Raw genomic sequence first — 16,338 nt, 5'->3', positions numbered from 1 at the left:
GAGATGCCCCTACTAAGAGGCTTGGAGGAGCAGGGGCAAGAACTGAAAATGGCTGAGTATGTCAGGGACACAGGAAGAAGAGCAGTGAAATGGGTCCTGCCCATACAGGACTAAAATCCTCTTCTAGTTCTGGAGTTGGGCAGGATGGCAGGGCGCCCAGGACCAGAACTCAGAGTAGAAACAGAGTAGGAGGCCCATAGAGGGGACAGCCTTGAAATTCCTCCCATCCCACCCCTAGCTCAGGGGGAGCCTGGTGTCCCACAGAACCTTGCCTCCCTCTAGTGGCCACAGCGCCCCGTGTGGAACACCTACCTGCTGGGCTCTGCTCTGTGTCCCAGCCCTATGAGAGGGTTTCTCCCCCTAGGTGGTTCCTGGGTCCCCATCTCAAAGTCAGTGCTCCACTGGAGCTGAAGGTTTATAGTGGGTCTCCAGCCACACACTGGGGCCCTACTCGCAGGCCAAACCAGCCCTTGCGGTCCCGACTCTCAGGTTTCCAGGAACACTTTCTCAGGCCCACCTCCAGATCCTCTGGTACCATCCTTCCCTCCCCAGTTCCCCATCTTGCAGGGGGTGATGCCCACACAGCGCTGCTGTGGCCCACAGTGGCCAGGAATGTGTTGGGGAGAGGCCCAGTGGGGGAACTGCTCCAGTCCATAGCTTTATCCCTTCTTTGGTCAAGGCCCTGTAGGAATCCAGAATGCTTTGGACCCCTTTTCCCAAAAATGCACACCCACACAATTTTTGACACTTCTAGGGATTCTTGGACTCCAGGTTAAGAACCCTTCATTGACCTGAGTCCTGGGGCCAGGCTTGCTGATGAGAAGGCAGGGCCAAGGTGGTCCCCACCCAGCCGGGGAGGGGTAGGCAGGGCCATTGTCTTAGCCATACTGGTTGGGTTTCTTCATCTTTCTGTGTCCTCCCCAGCTCTGCTATCCAGTTTCACCAACTTCTGGGTGCTCTCCCCTCATACGAACGAAAGACTCTTCAGACACAACAATGCACTGTGATTCAGACTTTAATGGTGGTGCTCATTTCAACGCCACAGAGGTGGTGGCAACTGTGGAACGTGGCACAGGGGAGTGAGACATTGCTCGGGTGCAGCTGGAGGAAGAACAGGGAAGCCGGGGCTGGGGGAGAGCTATGGGGAAAGAGTCCCCGGGCACACAGCCCCACCTCTGGACTGAGCCGGCTTAGGTTAAGGGCTGGGAGACACGAAGGAACTGATGACAGGTCCCTTTTCTGTTACCCTTCCCGCTCCATTTTCAGCAAGACCTCCCACCCCAGGCCATCTCGGAATCTACGGCCACATGAAGTACCCACGCACACACACGCGATCTCCTCTGGTCAGGCCAGGGTTTGGCCCTGGAGTTGTGGAGAAACGCTGAATTAATGAACAAGACGAGTGAACAATAAATAAACGAATAAATAATTCACTGAAGTCTTCGGCCAGGCATGATCACGCGGCCAGCGCTCCCCTCCCCCTCGGCACTGCACACTCCCTGGCTCAGATGCCACATGGACAAACGTGTGGAAGCGGCAGAAAGCACAGTGACACACGGCCCCTCTCTCAACACGTCCCCAGCCAGCCCTGATGCACCTCTACACAGACCCTGACTGTTCTTCCATGGGGACTCCCTTATCATCCCCAGTCCCGTGGCCAGTTTTTGAGGAGAGAGAATAGAAAGGAAAGAGAAGTGGAGAGTGTGGAGCCCAGAGTGGGGAGAGCACAGAGCAGGGGCTGGACAAGCCAAGGAACAGAGCAACAGGTCAGCCGGGGTGTCCGGGGTGAAATATCACAGAGCAAGACAGGAAGAGAGAGGATCCAGGAGGATGGGAGAGGGGTTCCAGGTCTCCAGGCAAGTAGAGGGATCACAGCACGCTGGGATTGCGGAAATTATGTCCAGCAAAGCGAGCTTCGTCCCCCAGCTCTTCTTCAATTCTGGAAGGGATGAGCCAGAAAAGAAATAAGGACGCAGGAGGACTCCACTTCTCTTTCCAGGAGGCCCCTATCCTCTCCAAGCCTGTCATGCCACCTGTCCCTATGTCCGGCCCAAGCAGGGGCATCCCCTGGCTTCTCCACATGACCTGTGGGAGCCATCAATCAGGCCATGGGTAAACCCATCATTCGAAAACAAGTATTTTCTGGATATCTACTGTTCTCCAGGTCCTGGCTATCGGAGCTTTTAACCCTCTGGGCCCCGGGCTCCCATCCCCCAGGTTTCCTCACCTCATGAGCTGGTTGTACTTAGCCAGACGCTCAGAACGGCACGGGGCGCCAGTCTTGATCTGAAACATCCCCAAACATACGCAGCTCAGTGGCTGCCCCTTCACTTCCTGAAAGGAAACTTACACTCCCTTGACATTCTCCCGACACCCGCAAACACCTGGAAAGAGAGACCCACCCGACAGAACCCACCAATTTCACAAAGATCGCCCTTGCACTCACCTGGCCCGTGCACAGCCCCACCACCAGATCGGCGATGAACGTGTCCTCAGTCTCTCCTGAGCGATGACTCACCATGACACCCCAGCCATTCTCCTGAGCCAGCTTGCACCTGCAGCCATACATCAGCACTGACCTCCAGCCCCTCACACTGGGCACTCTCTTCCCAGCCCCAACATTGGTCTATGTCGAGAAACACCTGGCCGGGGGCACCTGGGTGGCTCAGTCAGTTAAGCGTCCGACTCTTGGTTTCAGCTCAAGTCATGATCTCACAGTTTCGTGAAATCGAGCCCCACATGGGGCACTGTGCTGGCAGGGCACTCCTTGGGATTCTCTCTCCCTCTCTCTCTGTCTCTGCACCCCTCCCCACGCCCCCACCCCCCCTCCCCTACCGACTCACACTGTCTCTGTTCACTCAAAAATAAATAAACTAAAAAAAAAAAAAAAAAAAAACACCTGGCAGGAAGCTCTCTGGGAGGGGCACAGGGCATGGGGTGGAGGGGGCAGAGCCGGAAGAGCTGGGAAGGTGACTGCAGGTTCCCCGCTCTCTTCAGCATCTATGCCAGGACGAGGCTGGGAGCACTTGCCAGAGGCATCCTGTAGAAACAGGGGCCGGGTAGGGGAGAGCCAGGGGACACTCACGCTTGGATGGCTTCCGTGACTGAGCCGATCTGGTTGACCTTGAGCAGCAGACAGTTGCAGGCCTTTTCCTCCACTGCCCGCTCGATACGCTTTGGGTTGGTCACTGTCAGGTCATCGCCCACGATCTGGATCCCTACATTGGCTGTGAACTTCGACCAGGCAGCCCAATCGTCCTGGTCAAAGGGGTCCTCGATGGAGACCACTGCAGGGAGAGCAGAGGGGCCGCTGACCCTCCCTGGGGCTTGCATCAGGCAGGAACACCCACCCTGTGATTCCCTGAAATGGATACATCCCCCACTGCGGGACACACGACTTTAATTAGGACCGGAAGCAGATGAAACAGATTCACCATAGGTACCTGCACATTTACATTACATACAAAGCCAGCCCCTGCAGAAGGCTCTTTGGCCCCTGTCCTGGTTCTCTGGCTCTGCTTAGGACACCTCCACCTGGCACCTAAGTCAGTGCCCCACAAGGTCCCAGGCTGCCCCACGCATCCCCGCCTGCCCCTTGACCCTTGCGCTGCCCTCCCTCCCATAGCCCTTGTTCTCACCAGGATAGTCCCTGACAAAATCCTGGTAGAGGGCCCCCAGCTGGTCCCCAGTGATGTATCGGGAGGGATCAGCAGGAGACTTAAAGTCCAAGTCATATTTGCCATCGCGATGAAACTCCGAGGCAGCGACGTCCATGCCAATGACAATCTTTTCTGTGTAGCCAGCCTTGTCGATGGCTTCCTTCACCAACTCCAAGGCTGGGGATGGAATATAGTGGGATCACCAGCAGGAAGGGTGGGCAAAGAGGAATGTGAAAAAGAAAGAAATTCAGAGCCGAGGCACAGGACTGGTGCTGGGAAGAAGCCTGGCTACAATTGTTGTTAGGGTCATCCCAGGTCTGGGAAGAGCAGACCATCTTCTAAGAGGACAGAGGAATGGAATTCTGTTTGTAACAGGTTTTTTTGTCAATAGCTGTCATTTATTATGGGCTATGTCACCTAAGTACAATGGTGCTAAGAGGGAGATACTGTTGTTGTTCCCATTTTACAGGCAAGAAAGACAAGCACAGAGAAGTTGAGTAAGAAAGATCACTAGCCAGTAACTCCTAAGTCAAGGTTCAAATCCAGGCAATTTGACCCCAGAACCTGAACTCTTAGCCACTTCCTGTTATTGTGGTTTTTTTTTGTTTGTTTTTTTAAGTTGAGAGTGGGGAGGGCAGAAAGAAAGAGAGAGCAAATCTTAAGCAGGCTCCACACTCAGCACAGAGCCCAAAGCAGGGCTCGATCCCACAGCTCTGAGATCATAACCCGAGTTGAAATCAAGAGTCAGACACTCAACTGGCCACCCAGGCGCCCCTTCCTGTTATTGTTTCTATTCACTATATAGCTCCTCCCACAGCAGAGAAAAATTAGGGATCTTAGAGACCTGAGAGGTTGGGGGTAGAAATGGGATAGACTCAGAATTGAATCCCTACAGTAGAGTATATCTCATCAAACTGAGAATCCTACAAAGTTCAAGTCCAGGATGGATCCTCCAAGTCACTTAGACCACCTCCCAGCATTCCCAGGGGCTCCAGTAAGAACTTACAGTTGCTAACAGATCTGGCTGGACAGGTGAAGACTGTCCTCTTAGGCCTGCCTGTAAATGTGGCAGGCCCTCTGGGACCCACTCCCGGTATGGGTTCCTCTTTGAGCTGGCTCAAGGGCCTCCCACCCATACTCCTCAGGATCTGGGGAGCTGTGTGGCCCTTCCTGATGTCCAAGGACATAGCAAGACTTAAAGCAGGGAGTAGGGCTCCTGGCCTCACCTTCACTGTTCTCCAGGATGTTGGGGGCAAAGCCACCTTCATCTCCCACATTGGTGGCATCCTTGCCATATTTGTCCTTGATGACCCCCTTGAGTGTGTGGTAGACCTCCGCCCCAAGTCGCATGGCATCGCGAAAACTCTCAGCACCCACTGGAAGGATCATAAACTCCTGCATGGCCAGCTTATTCCCAGCATGAGAGCCACCATTGATCACGTTGAAGGCCTGGGGGGCCACAGGACAGAAAAGTCACAGAGCACTTCCCTCCTCTGCCCCTGGGTTGTTAACCCAAGATCCCACACCTGCTCCAGCTTCCCAGACTCAAAGTCTCAAGTCTCCCTCCTTTCTCTTTAGGTGCCTCAATGCACTCCCCCCTCCACCCCCATCATTCTTCACAAGGGTTCATGCTCTCCCCCCACCCACCCCTGGGACAGGCACAGGCGTGGCGCAGTGCTCACCGGCACAGGCAGGATGAGGTCTGAGTTCCCGGCCAGCTGAGCAATGTGGCGGTATAGGGGCAATTCCCGTTCGGCCGCCCCTGCCTTACACACGGCCAGGGACACACCCAGGATGGCATTGGCCCCAAACTTGGCTGGGAGATTACAGAGGAAGGCACTGAGCAAAATGTCCCCTAAATTTCCGAGCCCTTGACTCCACTTATATACCCCAAAAGGAGCCAGTAAAAGAGATCCCCTCTCCCCTCTCCACTCCTGCGACACCTCATCAGTCCTCTCCTGAAAATAGCAGGACACACACACACACACACACACACACACTCGATGTAATGGGAAAGGGCAGACAGCTCCACCTATTTCTAAACATCTTGAGGCCAGACTGTCCCCTGCCAGCTCCCCCCTTCACGCTGCAAAGTTCTTCTGTCTAATGTCACTCCCTCCTACTGTGGTTAAATTCTTCTTCTCTTGCTCTGGCTTTAAGAGGAGAATGGAAGGTGGGCTAGTCCGGACAGCCTTCCGAAGGAAGTCCCCACAGCACTGGCCCCTTCAGTGCCCTGTCTGCTCCACACACCCGCCCTGCTCACACCTCCTCACTTTCTCCCAGCCCTGGCTTACATTTGTTCTCGGTCCCATCCAGCTCCAACATCAGGTTGTCAAGCTTCTCCTGCTCCACCACCGACAGACCCTGTAGACAGAGCCACCATCACCCCAGGCCAGGATGGAGGCTGGGCCCGGAGGCAGAGGGCCCCACCCCATTCCCACATAGGCTCACAGCTGGCCAGCAGCCAACCAGGTGTCTGTGAAAGCAGCCTGTCTAGATTGGGAGCAGGGGTGGGGAAGGAGTCTCCCCACACTCTCCTGGAGAAGTATGATTCCCAAGAGGAATCTCCCTTCTCTCCCTCCTCCCCTCATCCAGGATTGCTTCCAGGACCCTGGTCCTGCCCACCACCGCCCCCAGCAAAGAGCAGGCCTCACTGAGCTGATGAGGGCTGGAGCAATGGTGGTGTTGATGTGGTCCACTGCCTTCAGGACACCTGGGGAGAGGCAGAGAAGCCAGACTGGGTCAGGCTGGGAAGGGCCAGAAGTGGGGCACAGGCAAGAAGGGGGCTGTGGACTGGTGTGAGGTAGGAGTATAAAGCTGAGGGATGGGAGAGTCTGGAAAAGAGAAAAGGCCTCACCTTTGCCCAAGTAACGCTGTTTGTCCCCATCCCGCAGCTCCAGGGCCTCATAGATACCAGTGGAGGCTCCACTGGGCACTGCAGCCCGGAAGAGACCTGAGAGAGGGACACGAAATAAGGAGGGACAGAGAAGGACACTACAGGGACCAGGGATTCCTTCAGCTTTCTAGCTCTAACCTATCCCCACACTGCTAACATACACACACACACACACACACACACACACACACACACAAGCATAAGCAGGGGCCTCATCTGCCCAGTTGAGGTCCCACAAGTACAAGTAGGAACCCACAGATATGAAGCTATGCAGGCAGCACACATATGCACACACGCACACAGGTACACACACAGGCCTGCGGAGGCAGGATATATCCCATACATAAAATAGAACACAGAGATGAGCCTATCTGGGCTCCGCTGGACAAGAAGTATCCAACCCCCACAGTCCAGGCTGGTGAACCTGGCCCAGCACCCCATCCCCACTGGGAATCAAGGCAGCTTCCCCTCCCTAGCCAGGGGAAACCCAGCCTGAGGGCTGTGGGAAGGCCCATGCCCTGCCCACTACCTTTGGCGGTGTAGAGATCCACCTCCACCGTGGGATTCCCACGGGAGTCCAGGATCTCCCGCGCCCAGATCTTCTCTATCGACATGATGGCTGAGTTATTGGGTGGAAGGAAAAGAAGGAGAAAGATAAGAGGTTTAGAGAGGTGGAGCCTGATCAGTGGGAGGGGCCAGAGACTGGGAGCCATGGGAAAGAGGTTACTGCAGTGGGTGGGGGGTGGGGAGGAGCTGGCTGCAGTCCCGGCTTTAGAAGGGATCCCCCCCACCCCACGGGGAGAGAAGGTCAATGCAGTGAGGAAGGGGAGGTCACTGCAGTGGGGGGCGGGGTAGGATCAAACGGGTGAGAAGGGAGGACACCGCAGTGAGGAGGGAGGGGCACTAGCAGAGGTTCCCTCGACCCCCTCAGTAGCTCCAGCAGCGGATTCGTGGTGGGGTTCCCCCAGATCTCAGAGTGTAATGGCTGCCAGACTTGCATTTCTCCTTGTTGACAAAAGAGGATGGGCTGTCTGGGGCCTCTCCTCCAGAGCCCTCCTCCCCCGCAACCTGACACCCCCAACCCCACTCCAAGATCCCAGTCTCTCTCCTAAACATACGTCCCTCCTCTTCCCAAGAGATGGACAGTAGAGAAGTCTGGGGAGAGGGTCCTGGAGAAGCCCTCAGACCCTGGGGGTTGCAGCGGGGGCGGGGAGGGAAAAGAGATCTGGGGGGAGAGGCAACGCTGGGCACATCCTTCCCCCCCACCCCACGCCAGCCCCTAGACAAATTCTCCCCTCCTCCCATCCCTCCCCCATCCAGCGGCGAGAAGCAATGTAAAAGGAGAGGGGCAGTACGGGGGAGGAGGGGGAGAGAGGGGAGTTCAGAAGTCTAGGGATGCTGAAGAATGGGAAGAGAAGACGTTTCTCCAGATGCAAAGCCAAGGGACGTGCCAGGATAAAAATGCACAGCCCAGGGAGACCCCGAACTTAACAGCGACAGAACCGGAGGCGGAGAAGGGCCGAGGGAGAGGGGCAGGCAAGGGTGGAGAAAGGCGCAGTTAGAAACAGGTGCGGAGAGACCTGACGCCCAGATGAGGAGGGGGCGACCGCCACTAACCGAGAGGAGCGGTCCTAGAAAGCCTGGGAGGGAGGGTGCCTGGGGAGGTGCAGATGACTGAGCAGGTGCGCAGCGCCACGGGGCGAGGGATGCGCGCAGGCCAGGGGAAAGGGCGGGGGGCGCGGCGGCGAGGGGAGGGGTCCGGAGGGGTGCAGGGGCCCGCTGGGGCTTCACCTCGGGGCTGCAGACTCAGCCTGTGGCGATGGCGGCGGCGGCGGCGGCGGCGGCGGCGCGGAGAGAGCGGGAGTGGTGGCGGCGGCGGCGGCGGCTGCGGCTCCCGGGCGGCGGGCGGGGGGCGGGCGGGGGGAGGCGCCGATAGGGCCGGGCGGGCGCATGTGACCCGGAGCCCCCGATGAGTCAGGAGCCTCTGGCGGAGGCGCACGTAGGAGTGCGGGTGGGGGGCCTGTGGGGGGGGGCTTGTGGGGGGGGGTGGGGGAGGGCGCGGGGAAAAGCTATGGGGGAGGGGCTAGGGGCGACCCAGGCCCTGGCCCCCAGCACCCACGCGCGCTCACACCCACGCTCTGCCCCCCTCGAAGGTAACAGGCACAGCCTCACACCAGTGAAGCCCATGACAGACTTGGTGTCTCACAACCCCAGTCAGACACAAGAGTATCAAAATGTCTCTTTATTTGAAAACCGAACTGTTGTAACACACCCAGCCGCCTCCGCAGCTCCTCTGCAGCCAACTCTAGGAGCATCCCCTGGGCCCATCCAGGCCTGATTTTCCCATACCTGCCCGAGGGCTGCCACACCCAAACACACTCACTCACACACACACACACACACACACACACACACACACACACACACGTTCCAGGCAGGGTTCAGGCCCACCCGGACGCTGCCCAGGTGCCCACCCAGAGCCTGGACAGCAAGCTGTGATGAATTCCCAGGTGTGAGGCAAGAGAGGGCATGCTCTGTCTCAGGATGAGGGGGGTGAACGTGGAAGCCCCCCTAACTGGGAGTCTTCTCGGGTCTTAGAGCCAGTGTCTTTAATCTCCTGGAGGAAGAGGACAGAAGTAAAGCCTCTGGGCCTTTTACTGCATTCCCCGTGCTGCCTGTGACCCCATCACCGGTGCCCAGGGGCCACACCTCCCTGGGCTCACCTCCCCAGTCTCTTTCTGCCTCATTTTCCCTCCTTTCTTCCCAGAACCCCTGTTTCCTGTTATTTTTAGCTTCAGATTTTTAGTGCAAGATCTTCCTCCCCTGCCTCCCCCCAGCTTCCATCCTCAACCACCACCTCCACCCCTTCCCCCTACCCCTCACCACACCCAGACCTATCCTTTCCAGCTGATCTCCACTGTGTGTCGCACGTGGCCACCAGCCCCCCACCAGCATCTCTGCCAGCCTCCCAGATTCTCTTTGGTTACTTTTCCTCCCCTAATGTATTCTCCTAAGCCTTTCCTCAGCTCCTCCCAAGCCCTCCTGGTCCTCTCTACACACTCTGAGACACCCCTTGACTCCTAACTCTGGTCTTTCCAAGGGTTCTCCTGCCATGTCCCTGCCTCAGCCACCTCCTCCCGTAGCAGCTTCTCTTCCCCTGGCTGCCAGACCCCTGGCCTCCTCTTCCTGCCTCTCTGTCTGCTTCCTTACTATTCTTGGAGGCTAAAAGAGCTGCTGCTACATGGAAGACTGCTCCAGTTCGAAGCTGTGCTCAGGCTCAGCCTCCTGCTCCTGGGTCTCCTTCATCCTCTGACGGATCTCATCAGCCTCAGCCCGCTCCTCCTCCTCGTAGAAATCTTTATCCAGGCGTTCGAGGTGTGCTATCTGCACCAGGGCCTCCTGGCGATAGTCACTCTCATCTGTACACGGGTTGTCCAACAGCACCAAGGCTCGCAGCTTGGGCAGGTCCCGAAGCTTGGCCAGCTCTCCCAAGTGGGTCACCATGTTGCCCCTGCCGGAGTGGTCAGGAGGGATTCACCTTGGGGCAGAATGGGCTTTGGGGGCCAGCTCCCAGGAATGGGGCCTCTGAGGGAATCTCCCACCGGGTTCCCTAGAACCTGCCTCTGCGGACTGGCGTGCTCAGCATTGCGAGCTTTGCAGCAGAGGGGCTGTCTGTCCAACCTGCTCCAGTCCTGCCTCTGCCCTTCCAGGAACCTGGGAGCACCATGGTCTGTTCTGTAATGCACCAGTCGTATCTGTCCTTTTGGAGCAGCAAAGCTAGGTCCCAGCCCTGTCTTGTAGTTGGGAGGGGAGGGGGGACATCTCCCTTGCAAAGCCAAACTTCTTCTGTTATCAATCGTACCTAGTCAAAGGTTAGCAAGTAGGAGGCAGGCCAGTGGACAAGGAGCTGGGCTTTAAGTTCACGGAGGTGAGTGGTGCAATGTGGGTGCTGCGTTCAGGAAGCAGCCTAGAGCTAGAGACGGTCTGGGGCCTCCTGGCCTGAAGAACAAGCTTCATCTCCTAATGCGCCTCATTAAACATAAAATATGTTTATTTTCATGTTCTTGTCTCATGCCTCTAGGAAATCAGGTTTAATTGTTTTTTCAGCCTTAACCTCAACGGAGGTGACTACACCTCACAGGGTGTTTCTCACTGGGAGCCCTACTCCCACTGCACTTCGTGCTGGGCTGTCCTGTGCATTCCATTGCCCAGTCATTGAGCTACCTCTTCCCCACTACACTGAACTTCCAAACAACCCCAATTAACAGCCATTGAGGAGGGTCCATTATCTCAGGCTAGACCATTAAAGGAAAGGAGCCCACCGCCCACCCCCGCCGCCCCGCCACCCTGTAGCCCCAGCCCTGCCTGACCAATATGGCAGAACTAATTAGCAAGAGATTGTTCCAGAAGCCATGGCAGGAATTGGAGCTTCAAGGTGCAATCACATCTCTTTACTTGGAGATTCTCTTTCCTTTGCCAGCTTTAAGAATTTGGCCATGTTGACTAAGGAGGCAGTGTCCTTACATCTTGCTTAAAGAAACACACATGAAATCCTCCATCAGACAAGGGTTGCTGAAAGAAAATCACCCCCTGATCCCTAGTGCCTTTCTATCTAGAGAATTTCTTTCAAATACTCTTCTCTCCTCAAATCTGAGCACATCTTGTGTTTTATATCGGTAAGGGAGCCATCCCTTACAGGTGGGGCTCAGGAGAAGAGAGGCAGGAAATGGGATGGGGAATAAGGGTCCCGGAGATGGGAGAAGGGCAGCAGAAATTTACATGGAATAGGACCAAGAAAAGAGAATTGGAGCCAAACTCTGAGTTCCTTGAGGACAGGGACCGTCTCTGATTCCTTTAAATGTTGCCAAAACACAGCACAAAGCCCTGGCATATAGCATGTTCTCAAGAACTGTGGATGGAGTGAATAAAGATTCGGGAGTCTCGGGCTATAAAGGTCTCAGTGTTGCAATTAGGACTGAATGCAGAAGACAGTAAGGAAAGGAGGGGTAAAGATCAGGATGAAGGTTGAGGTGAGAATCTGGGAGTGGACTAGGATTGGGACTTTGGGGCCAGGGAGGAATATGGGGTCAAAAGCTGCTCCTGGTCCAGGGTAGGGGCAAGGTGGGGCCTGGAGGGGGTACATACCTCAGGTTGAGATACTGTAACGACGTCATTTCCTTGGAGAAGCCACTCAGAGTCTCAATCTGGTTGTCTCGAAGATGCAAGGTAGTGAGATTGCTTAGGTTCTCCAAGCCCTCCACCTTCTTCAGCATGTTCTGGGCCTAGACCCCAGGATACAGCGCATACATTGGGAGAAAGTAGCAGGGACAGGGAAGAGAAGTCAGAGGCAACCTAAGAGTGGAGACAAAGGAGTGCAGGAGGGGTGTGGAGGTGGGTAGAGGTTGTGTAGAGAGTAAAGACTAGGAGATGCTTCCAGTCCAGAGAAAGGTCAGCAGTAACCCCCTACTGCTCATCCCACCAAAGCCACCTCTTGATTAAGGAGAGATGCTTCAACCCACCCTCAGGCCCAAGAGTCCCCACGGCTCCACTGAGGAGAAACGCACTATCCTAGAATGAAGAAGCTCAAGAGTCAAAAACATGACATTTAAGTGGCTGCCTTAGCCTGGTATCTGTGCCTCAGTTAGAGCAAATTATGCTACTGCCTGTATCAAAGCAAATTGTCTTTATTCCTATGCATTATGTATTGTCAGCCCTGCTAGGTGATAAGTACCTTGTCTGCTTTAACTTGGCGTCCCCATAGCATCTGGCACCAACTAAGGGCTCAAGAAATGATACCAAATTATCACGATGATGATGAAGCTAGTAGCTGAGCCTCCTAGACACCAGGCATCCTGGCCCCCAGAACAGTGCCCACCTTCCTGCACCAACCACCCTCTAACCCAGTGAGCTACCAAGAAGAGGTTCTTCAGTTTAGGAAGGTTGATTCCCAGGGTGGTTTCTATCTGGTTCCCCCGAAGCTCCAAGGTGTGCAGGCTGATCAGCTTTTGGGGGTCCAGACCTGTCACCATGCGGATGCGGTTACCTGAGGAGCAGGAGGGTATTAGGAGCTCAGAGGGCCACTCCAGATATTCAGCAGGAGACCCTGAATGTTGGGAGCCTCTGCATCCTCCTGTCTGGTGGATATGAGGAGGGACAGCTCCAGAGTTAACACCCCGGGGCCCTGGGGCAAGTGGTATGGTAGTACAAGGGCCAAATGGACATGTTCACCCAAGCCTTTGAGGAGTGACTGAAGAATCCCCAGCAATCCCCATGGCTAACTCCTTCTCCTCCTTCAAATATTTGCTCAATATCAAGCTTCTCAATGATACTTGTCCTTACCAACCTGTTTGAAGTTGCACTTGTGCCTCTATTCATTCCCTTTACCCTAATTTACTTTTCAACAGCACATATTGCCTCTTAACGTACTATATAAATTTGCTTATGTACTATGTTCATTGATAGTTGTCTGTCTCCCCTGACCAGAATGGAAGCTACATGCAAGTAAGGATTTTGTTTTGTTTACAGCTACATCTCCAGCACATAGAAATGTCACAACAAATCATAATGGATGTCGGAATGAATAAATGAATGAGTGAAAATTGCTCTGTGGCACAACCAAAGACCTCGCTGCCCATTTCTGTTGGCCACACGCGAGGAAAGAAAGAATCTCGTGTAGCCCAACCTAAGGACCCACCTTTGAGATCCAGGCTGCCCAGACGAGGGTGAGAGATGCCCTCCGTGTCAGTGATCTGGTTATAGGCAAAACTGGCAACCTGCAGGTAGGGCAGTTCATTCAGACGGGTACTCCGCAGATGGTTGCCATCAGCCTTGAGCCAGAGCAGGTGTGTAAGGAAATTGAGTGGGGACAAATCTGTCAGGTGGTTCTCAGAAACATCCACATAGCGCAGATGGATGTAGGAACGCAACAAGTAGATATCTGTCAGATCCCTAGGAGATGGCAAAGGCCAGAGTTAGGGTTAATAATCCAGCAAGGACTGACAGAGGTGCTAAAGCAGGGAGCAATACGGAGATGGCCTATTAATGGAGAGAAGATTGAGTGACAGATGGGAGTGGTAAGGAAGCGGGACAGAAGGTAGGTGGGTTCTTAACAGTGAGCAGGGACCTTTTTTTGGTGGAGAGTCAAGAACCAACACTGTGAAGGACAAGTGAAGGAGTCCAGGAGGAATCCCCCGACACACCCTCACAGCCTCCAATTCCCCAGGCCAGCTCTGATGGAGTCACAGGGCTCCAGAAAAGTAAATTCTACCCTTCCCTTCCACTGGCCAAGGTAAGAGAGATCCAAATTCCCAGCTGAGGCACCCAAGAAAGAGGATGAGAAAGGAAACTGGGCCCTACAACTTCAGGCCTCTTCTGGTCCCCCATAAAGGCACCTCTCTTTAACCTCCAGCTTGACGTAAGCATGAGCCAGTCCATTGCCCGTCTTGCAGAGCAAAGAAAGCCCTTCCTTCATCATGTCCTCCGTGAGGGGGGTGGGCAACCACTGCAAGAAGAAGTGGAGTCAGGCATCCCTTTCCACCCCAACTGGATCCCTTTGCCCTAGCCCCTCTGCTCCCATGCTCGCACTTTCTCAGAGAGGTCTTCTCCCTCCTTCCTGTAGTCTTCCCACTCCTCTGTCTCCCTCTCATCCTCTTCCTTTTCCAGATCATCCTGGTCTGCATCGAAGTCTTCCAGATCATCTTCATCTGACATCTTTCTTCCTGGCTGAAGGCTCCGGAGTCAAATCAAGCTCAGTGCTCCTCCTGAGAAAGAACGTCTCCTCAGCTTTGACCAGCCCTCAGCTCCCTCGCCTCCATTGACAGGGTACCCCTTCCCATCACCCTTGACCTCTGACCTCCTCCCAACCGTGCTTCCTTCCTCATCCCTGTGAGCGTCTCATTTGGACTCCCAACCTCCGCTTCCGACTTCCCACCAAGGACCTGTCTCCCTTCAGGATGCCTTCCCAGGCTTTTCCTACCCTTCACAGTGGCCCCAACTGTCTTCTAGTAGCTCCGCCTCCCTTCTCCCTGACTGTCCTCTACCCAGTTCTTCCCATCTCCCCCTTAAGCCACGTTCTCCAACCAGCCTCCTACACCCCACCCTTCCCTTCCATCCCTAACACCTGATCCACTCATTTCTTTGAATTTTCCCACCCCGTCTAGCCCTATTTCCCTGTCCCCTCTGGGGCACCAGACTGACGCCGTCTCCAACCCTCCCACCCAATCCTTCGCTCGCAAAGGGGCGCAGACCCTGGTTCTGCTCGACTAAAGATGAGGTTCCGGAGAGGGTCTTGGCCCCGACCAGGAAGGACTGCTTTGAAAGACGAGAAAGGCGCAAGGAGGCTTCGCGTACTGCTGTTATGGCAACCAGGGGGCGGACCACTTGGCTACTTCCGCGGGGCAACTGCTTAGAGGGCCGTGAGGGGACCACGACGAACTGAACGGAAAATCTGCCCGGGAGCAAGTGGACCAGTTGCCAGGTAAGGAGGGGCCAGCTTCCCCACCCGCAGAAGTGCGTTAGTTGGAGCAGGGCAAAAGCAGTGGGTGGGGCTTGGAACAGAGCTGTGGGGAGGGGAGATGGGCGGGGCTACTCGTACGTCACTCAAGACGTTAAAGGGACCGCACATCCTCAAAGCAAAAGTACTGTGAATTGCAATGAAACATCCTCGGGAGCTAAAGGGGAAGGAGGAGCAAGAAATACCAAAGTACGTGGTGGTCTGGTTTCTACCCCCACCCCAGCCTTGCACTTAGCTGACCTTTGGAAGGTGGCTTGGTGGAGTGGAAGGAGCCCAGGCCCAATGTATCTTAAGGCCTGTGTTGAGGAGTCTTGGAAGATCTGCAGTTTACTAGCAATTTACCTAAGACTATTTTCTCATCTGTAAAATAGGCTTAGCTATACCAACTGACAGGGTTCGAGTATGAGTGTAATCTATGCTAACACACTGTAGATTGCTAAACCCAGTTTGGGAGCATTTCACTTTTCCTCATATCTTGGACTGGTTTGATGCAAACCTTTGGGGGCTAGTAAGGGAGAAAATCCAACAAGTGCCCACTGAACTACTCCTCATCGAATGCTGTTATATAAATAACAAGACCTGATACAAGCATACCCAGGTACTCAGGCCTGTGTAACTTGTTGAAGGAGATGAAAAAGAAGTTGAGATTCAAGAAATATTTCTGGAGAGATTGTGGGCTGTGTGAGATGCCTTCACAAGTGATAACTTAATCTTCACACCAGTCCTGTGAGATAGATATTTGAAAGAAGAGGAAACTAAGGCTCAAGGAGGTTACTATTTATGACACAATTCCTGCCAGGGGAAAAGGAGATAGTACCAATCTGTGGAATCTAATATAAATAAAAACAATTGGGCAACAAGGTAAGATATCATGTGATTGTTAAGTTGTGTGCTACAGACTTTATATAACATGCAAAGTGATCTGATGGAAGATACAGTGGGCTGGAAATCAGGACATGTTACCTCCTACTCTGTCTAGCTTGGGTAATATAGTTAATAGACAAATCTGTTCACTTGATGTCACGGAAATAGCAGGGGCTTTAAAGTCAGAGACACCAGGTTCAAAACCCACTCTACCGTTTAATAACTGTGTGTTCCTCAGCATGTTATATAATTTTACTGAGGTTTAATTTTCACATTTGTGAAATGGAGATAAAAATGTCCACTTCCAAAAGGATTGTTAGAAGTTTAAAAGAGATGATGTGGGTAAATGGCCTTGCACTTAGTTGGCCCTCAGTAAGCAATTCTGTGCCCCCTCCCCACCTCTTGCC

At 54.3% G+C, this 16,338-nt stretch overlaps 3 protein-coding genes across 7 annotated transcripts in view; 1 reads left to right on the top strand and 2 right to left on the bottom strand.

The window, feature by feature from the left end:
- The window catches only part of PHB2 (prohibitin 2), a 125,774-nt gene that overhangs the window by 42,380 nt on the left and 67,056 nt on the right, over nt 1-16,338 (top strand). The gene's annotated exons all lie outside the window — the stretch shown is intronic.
- ENO2 (enolase 2) lies at nt 1,000-8,408 on the bottom strand. 2 transcript variants are annotated; one of them, XM_027074163.2, is made up of 12 exons: nt 8,347-8,408; nt 7,085-7,174; nt 6,517-6,612; nt 6,314-6,372; nt 5,954-6,023; nt 5,342-5,475; nt 4,886-5,108; nt 3,639-3,836; nt 3,086-3,287; nt 2,447-2,555; nt 2,228-2,286; nt 1,000-1,939 (listed from the first exon to the last, which is right to left on the bottom strand). In XM_027074163.2, the coding sequence occupies exons 2-12, from the start codon at nt 7,167-7,169 to the stop codon at nt 1,870-1,872; spliced, it is 1,305 nt and encodes a 434-aa protein (XP_026929964.1). In that variant the 5' UTR covers nt 7,170-7,174; nt 8,347-8,408; the 3' UTR covers nt 1,000-1,869. The 2 variants fall into 2 exon arrangements, with proteins under 2 accessions (XP_026929964.1, XP_026929966.1); XM_027074165.2 differs by lacking the exon at nt 7,085-7,174 and having other exon boundaries at nt 8,347-8,381.
- On the bottom strand, nt 8,802-15,097 carry LRRC23 (leucine rich repeat containing 23). 4 transcript variants are annotated; one of them, XM_053225771.1, is made up of 9 exons: nt 14,802-15,052; nt 14,140-14,315; nt 13,947-14,056; nt 13,250-13,503; nt 12,468-12,598; nt 11,701-11,837; nt 10,177-10,290; nt 9,766-10,066; nt 8,803-9,172 (listed from the first exon to the last, which is right to left on the bottom strand). In XM_053225771.1, the coding sequence occupies exons 2-8, from the start codon at nt 14,263-14,265 to the stop codon at nt 9,793-9,795; spliced, it is 1,146 nt and encodes a 381-aa protein (XP_053081746.1). In that variant the 5' UTR covers nt 14,266-14,315; nt 14,802-15,052; the 3' UTR covers nt 8,803-9,172; nt 9,766-9,792. The 4 variants fall into 4 exon arrangements, with proteins under 4 accessions (XP_053081747.1, XP_053081746.1, XP_014916851.1 ...); XM_053225772.1 differs by lacking the exon at nt 14,802-15,052 and having other exon boundaries at nt 8,802-9,172; XM_015061365.3 differs by lacking the exon at nt 10,177-10,290 and having other exon boundaries at nt 8,810-9,172; nt 14,802-15,044.

The sequence above is a fragment of the Acinonyx jubatus genome, chromosome B4, assembly GCF_027475565.1.
Source record: "Acinonyx jubatus isolate Ajub_Pintada_27869175 chromosome B4, VMU_Ajub_asm_v1.0, whole genome shotgun sequence".
Taxonomy (NCBI): Eukaryota; Metazoa; Chordata; class Mammalia; order Carnivora; family Felidae; genus Acinonyx; species Acinonyx jubatus.
Note: the sequence above shows the minus strand (reverse complement) of the source record. Positions and strands in the feature narration are given on the sequence as shown.

Coding starts and splice junctions, on each gene's coding strand:
- ENO2 (XM_027074163.2), bottom strand. CDS start 7,169: ATGTCGATAGAGAAGATCTGGGCGCGGGAGATCCTGGACTCCCGTGGG. Junction 5,476..5,953: donor GGATGGGACCGAGAACAAAT/GTAAGCCAGGGC, acceptor GTAATCTCCCAG/CCAAGTTTGGGGCCAATGCC. Junction 2,287..2,446: donor TGGGGCTGTGCACGGGCCAG/GTGAGTGCAAGG, acceptor GGGATGTTTCAG/ATCAAGACTGGCGCCCCGTG.
- LRRC23 (XM_053225771.1), bottom strand. CDS start 14,265: ATGTCAGATGAAGATGATCTGGAAGACTTCGATGCAGACCAGGATGAT. Junction 11,838..12,467: donor AACTGAAGAACCTCTTCTTG/GTAGCTCACTGG, acceptor CCTGGGGTCTAG/GCCCAGAACATGCTGAAGAA. Junction 10,291..11,700: donor TTACAGTATCTCAACCTGAG/GTATGTACCCCC, acceptor GGTGCATTACAG/AACAGACCATGGTGCTCCCA.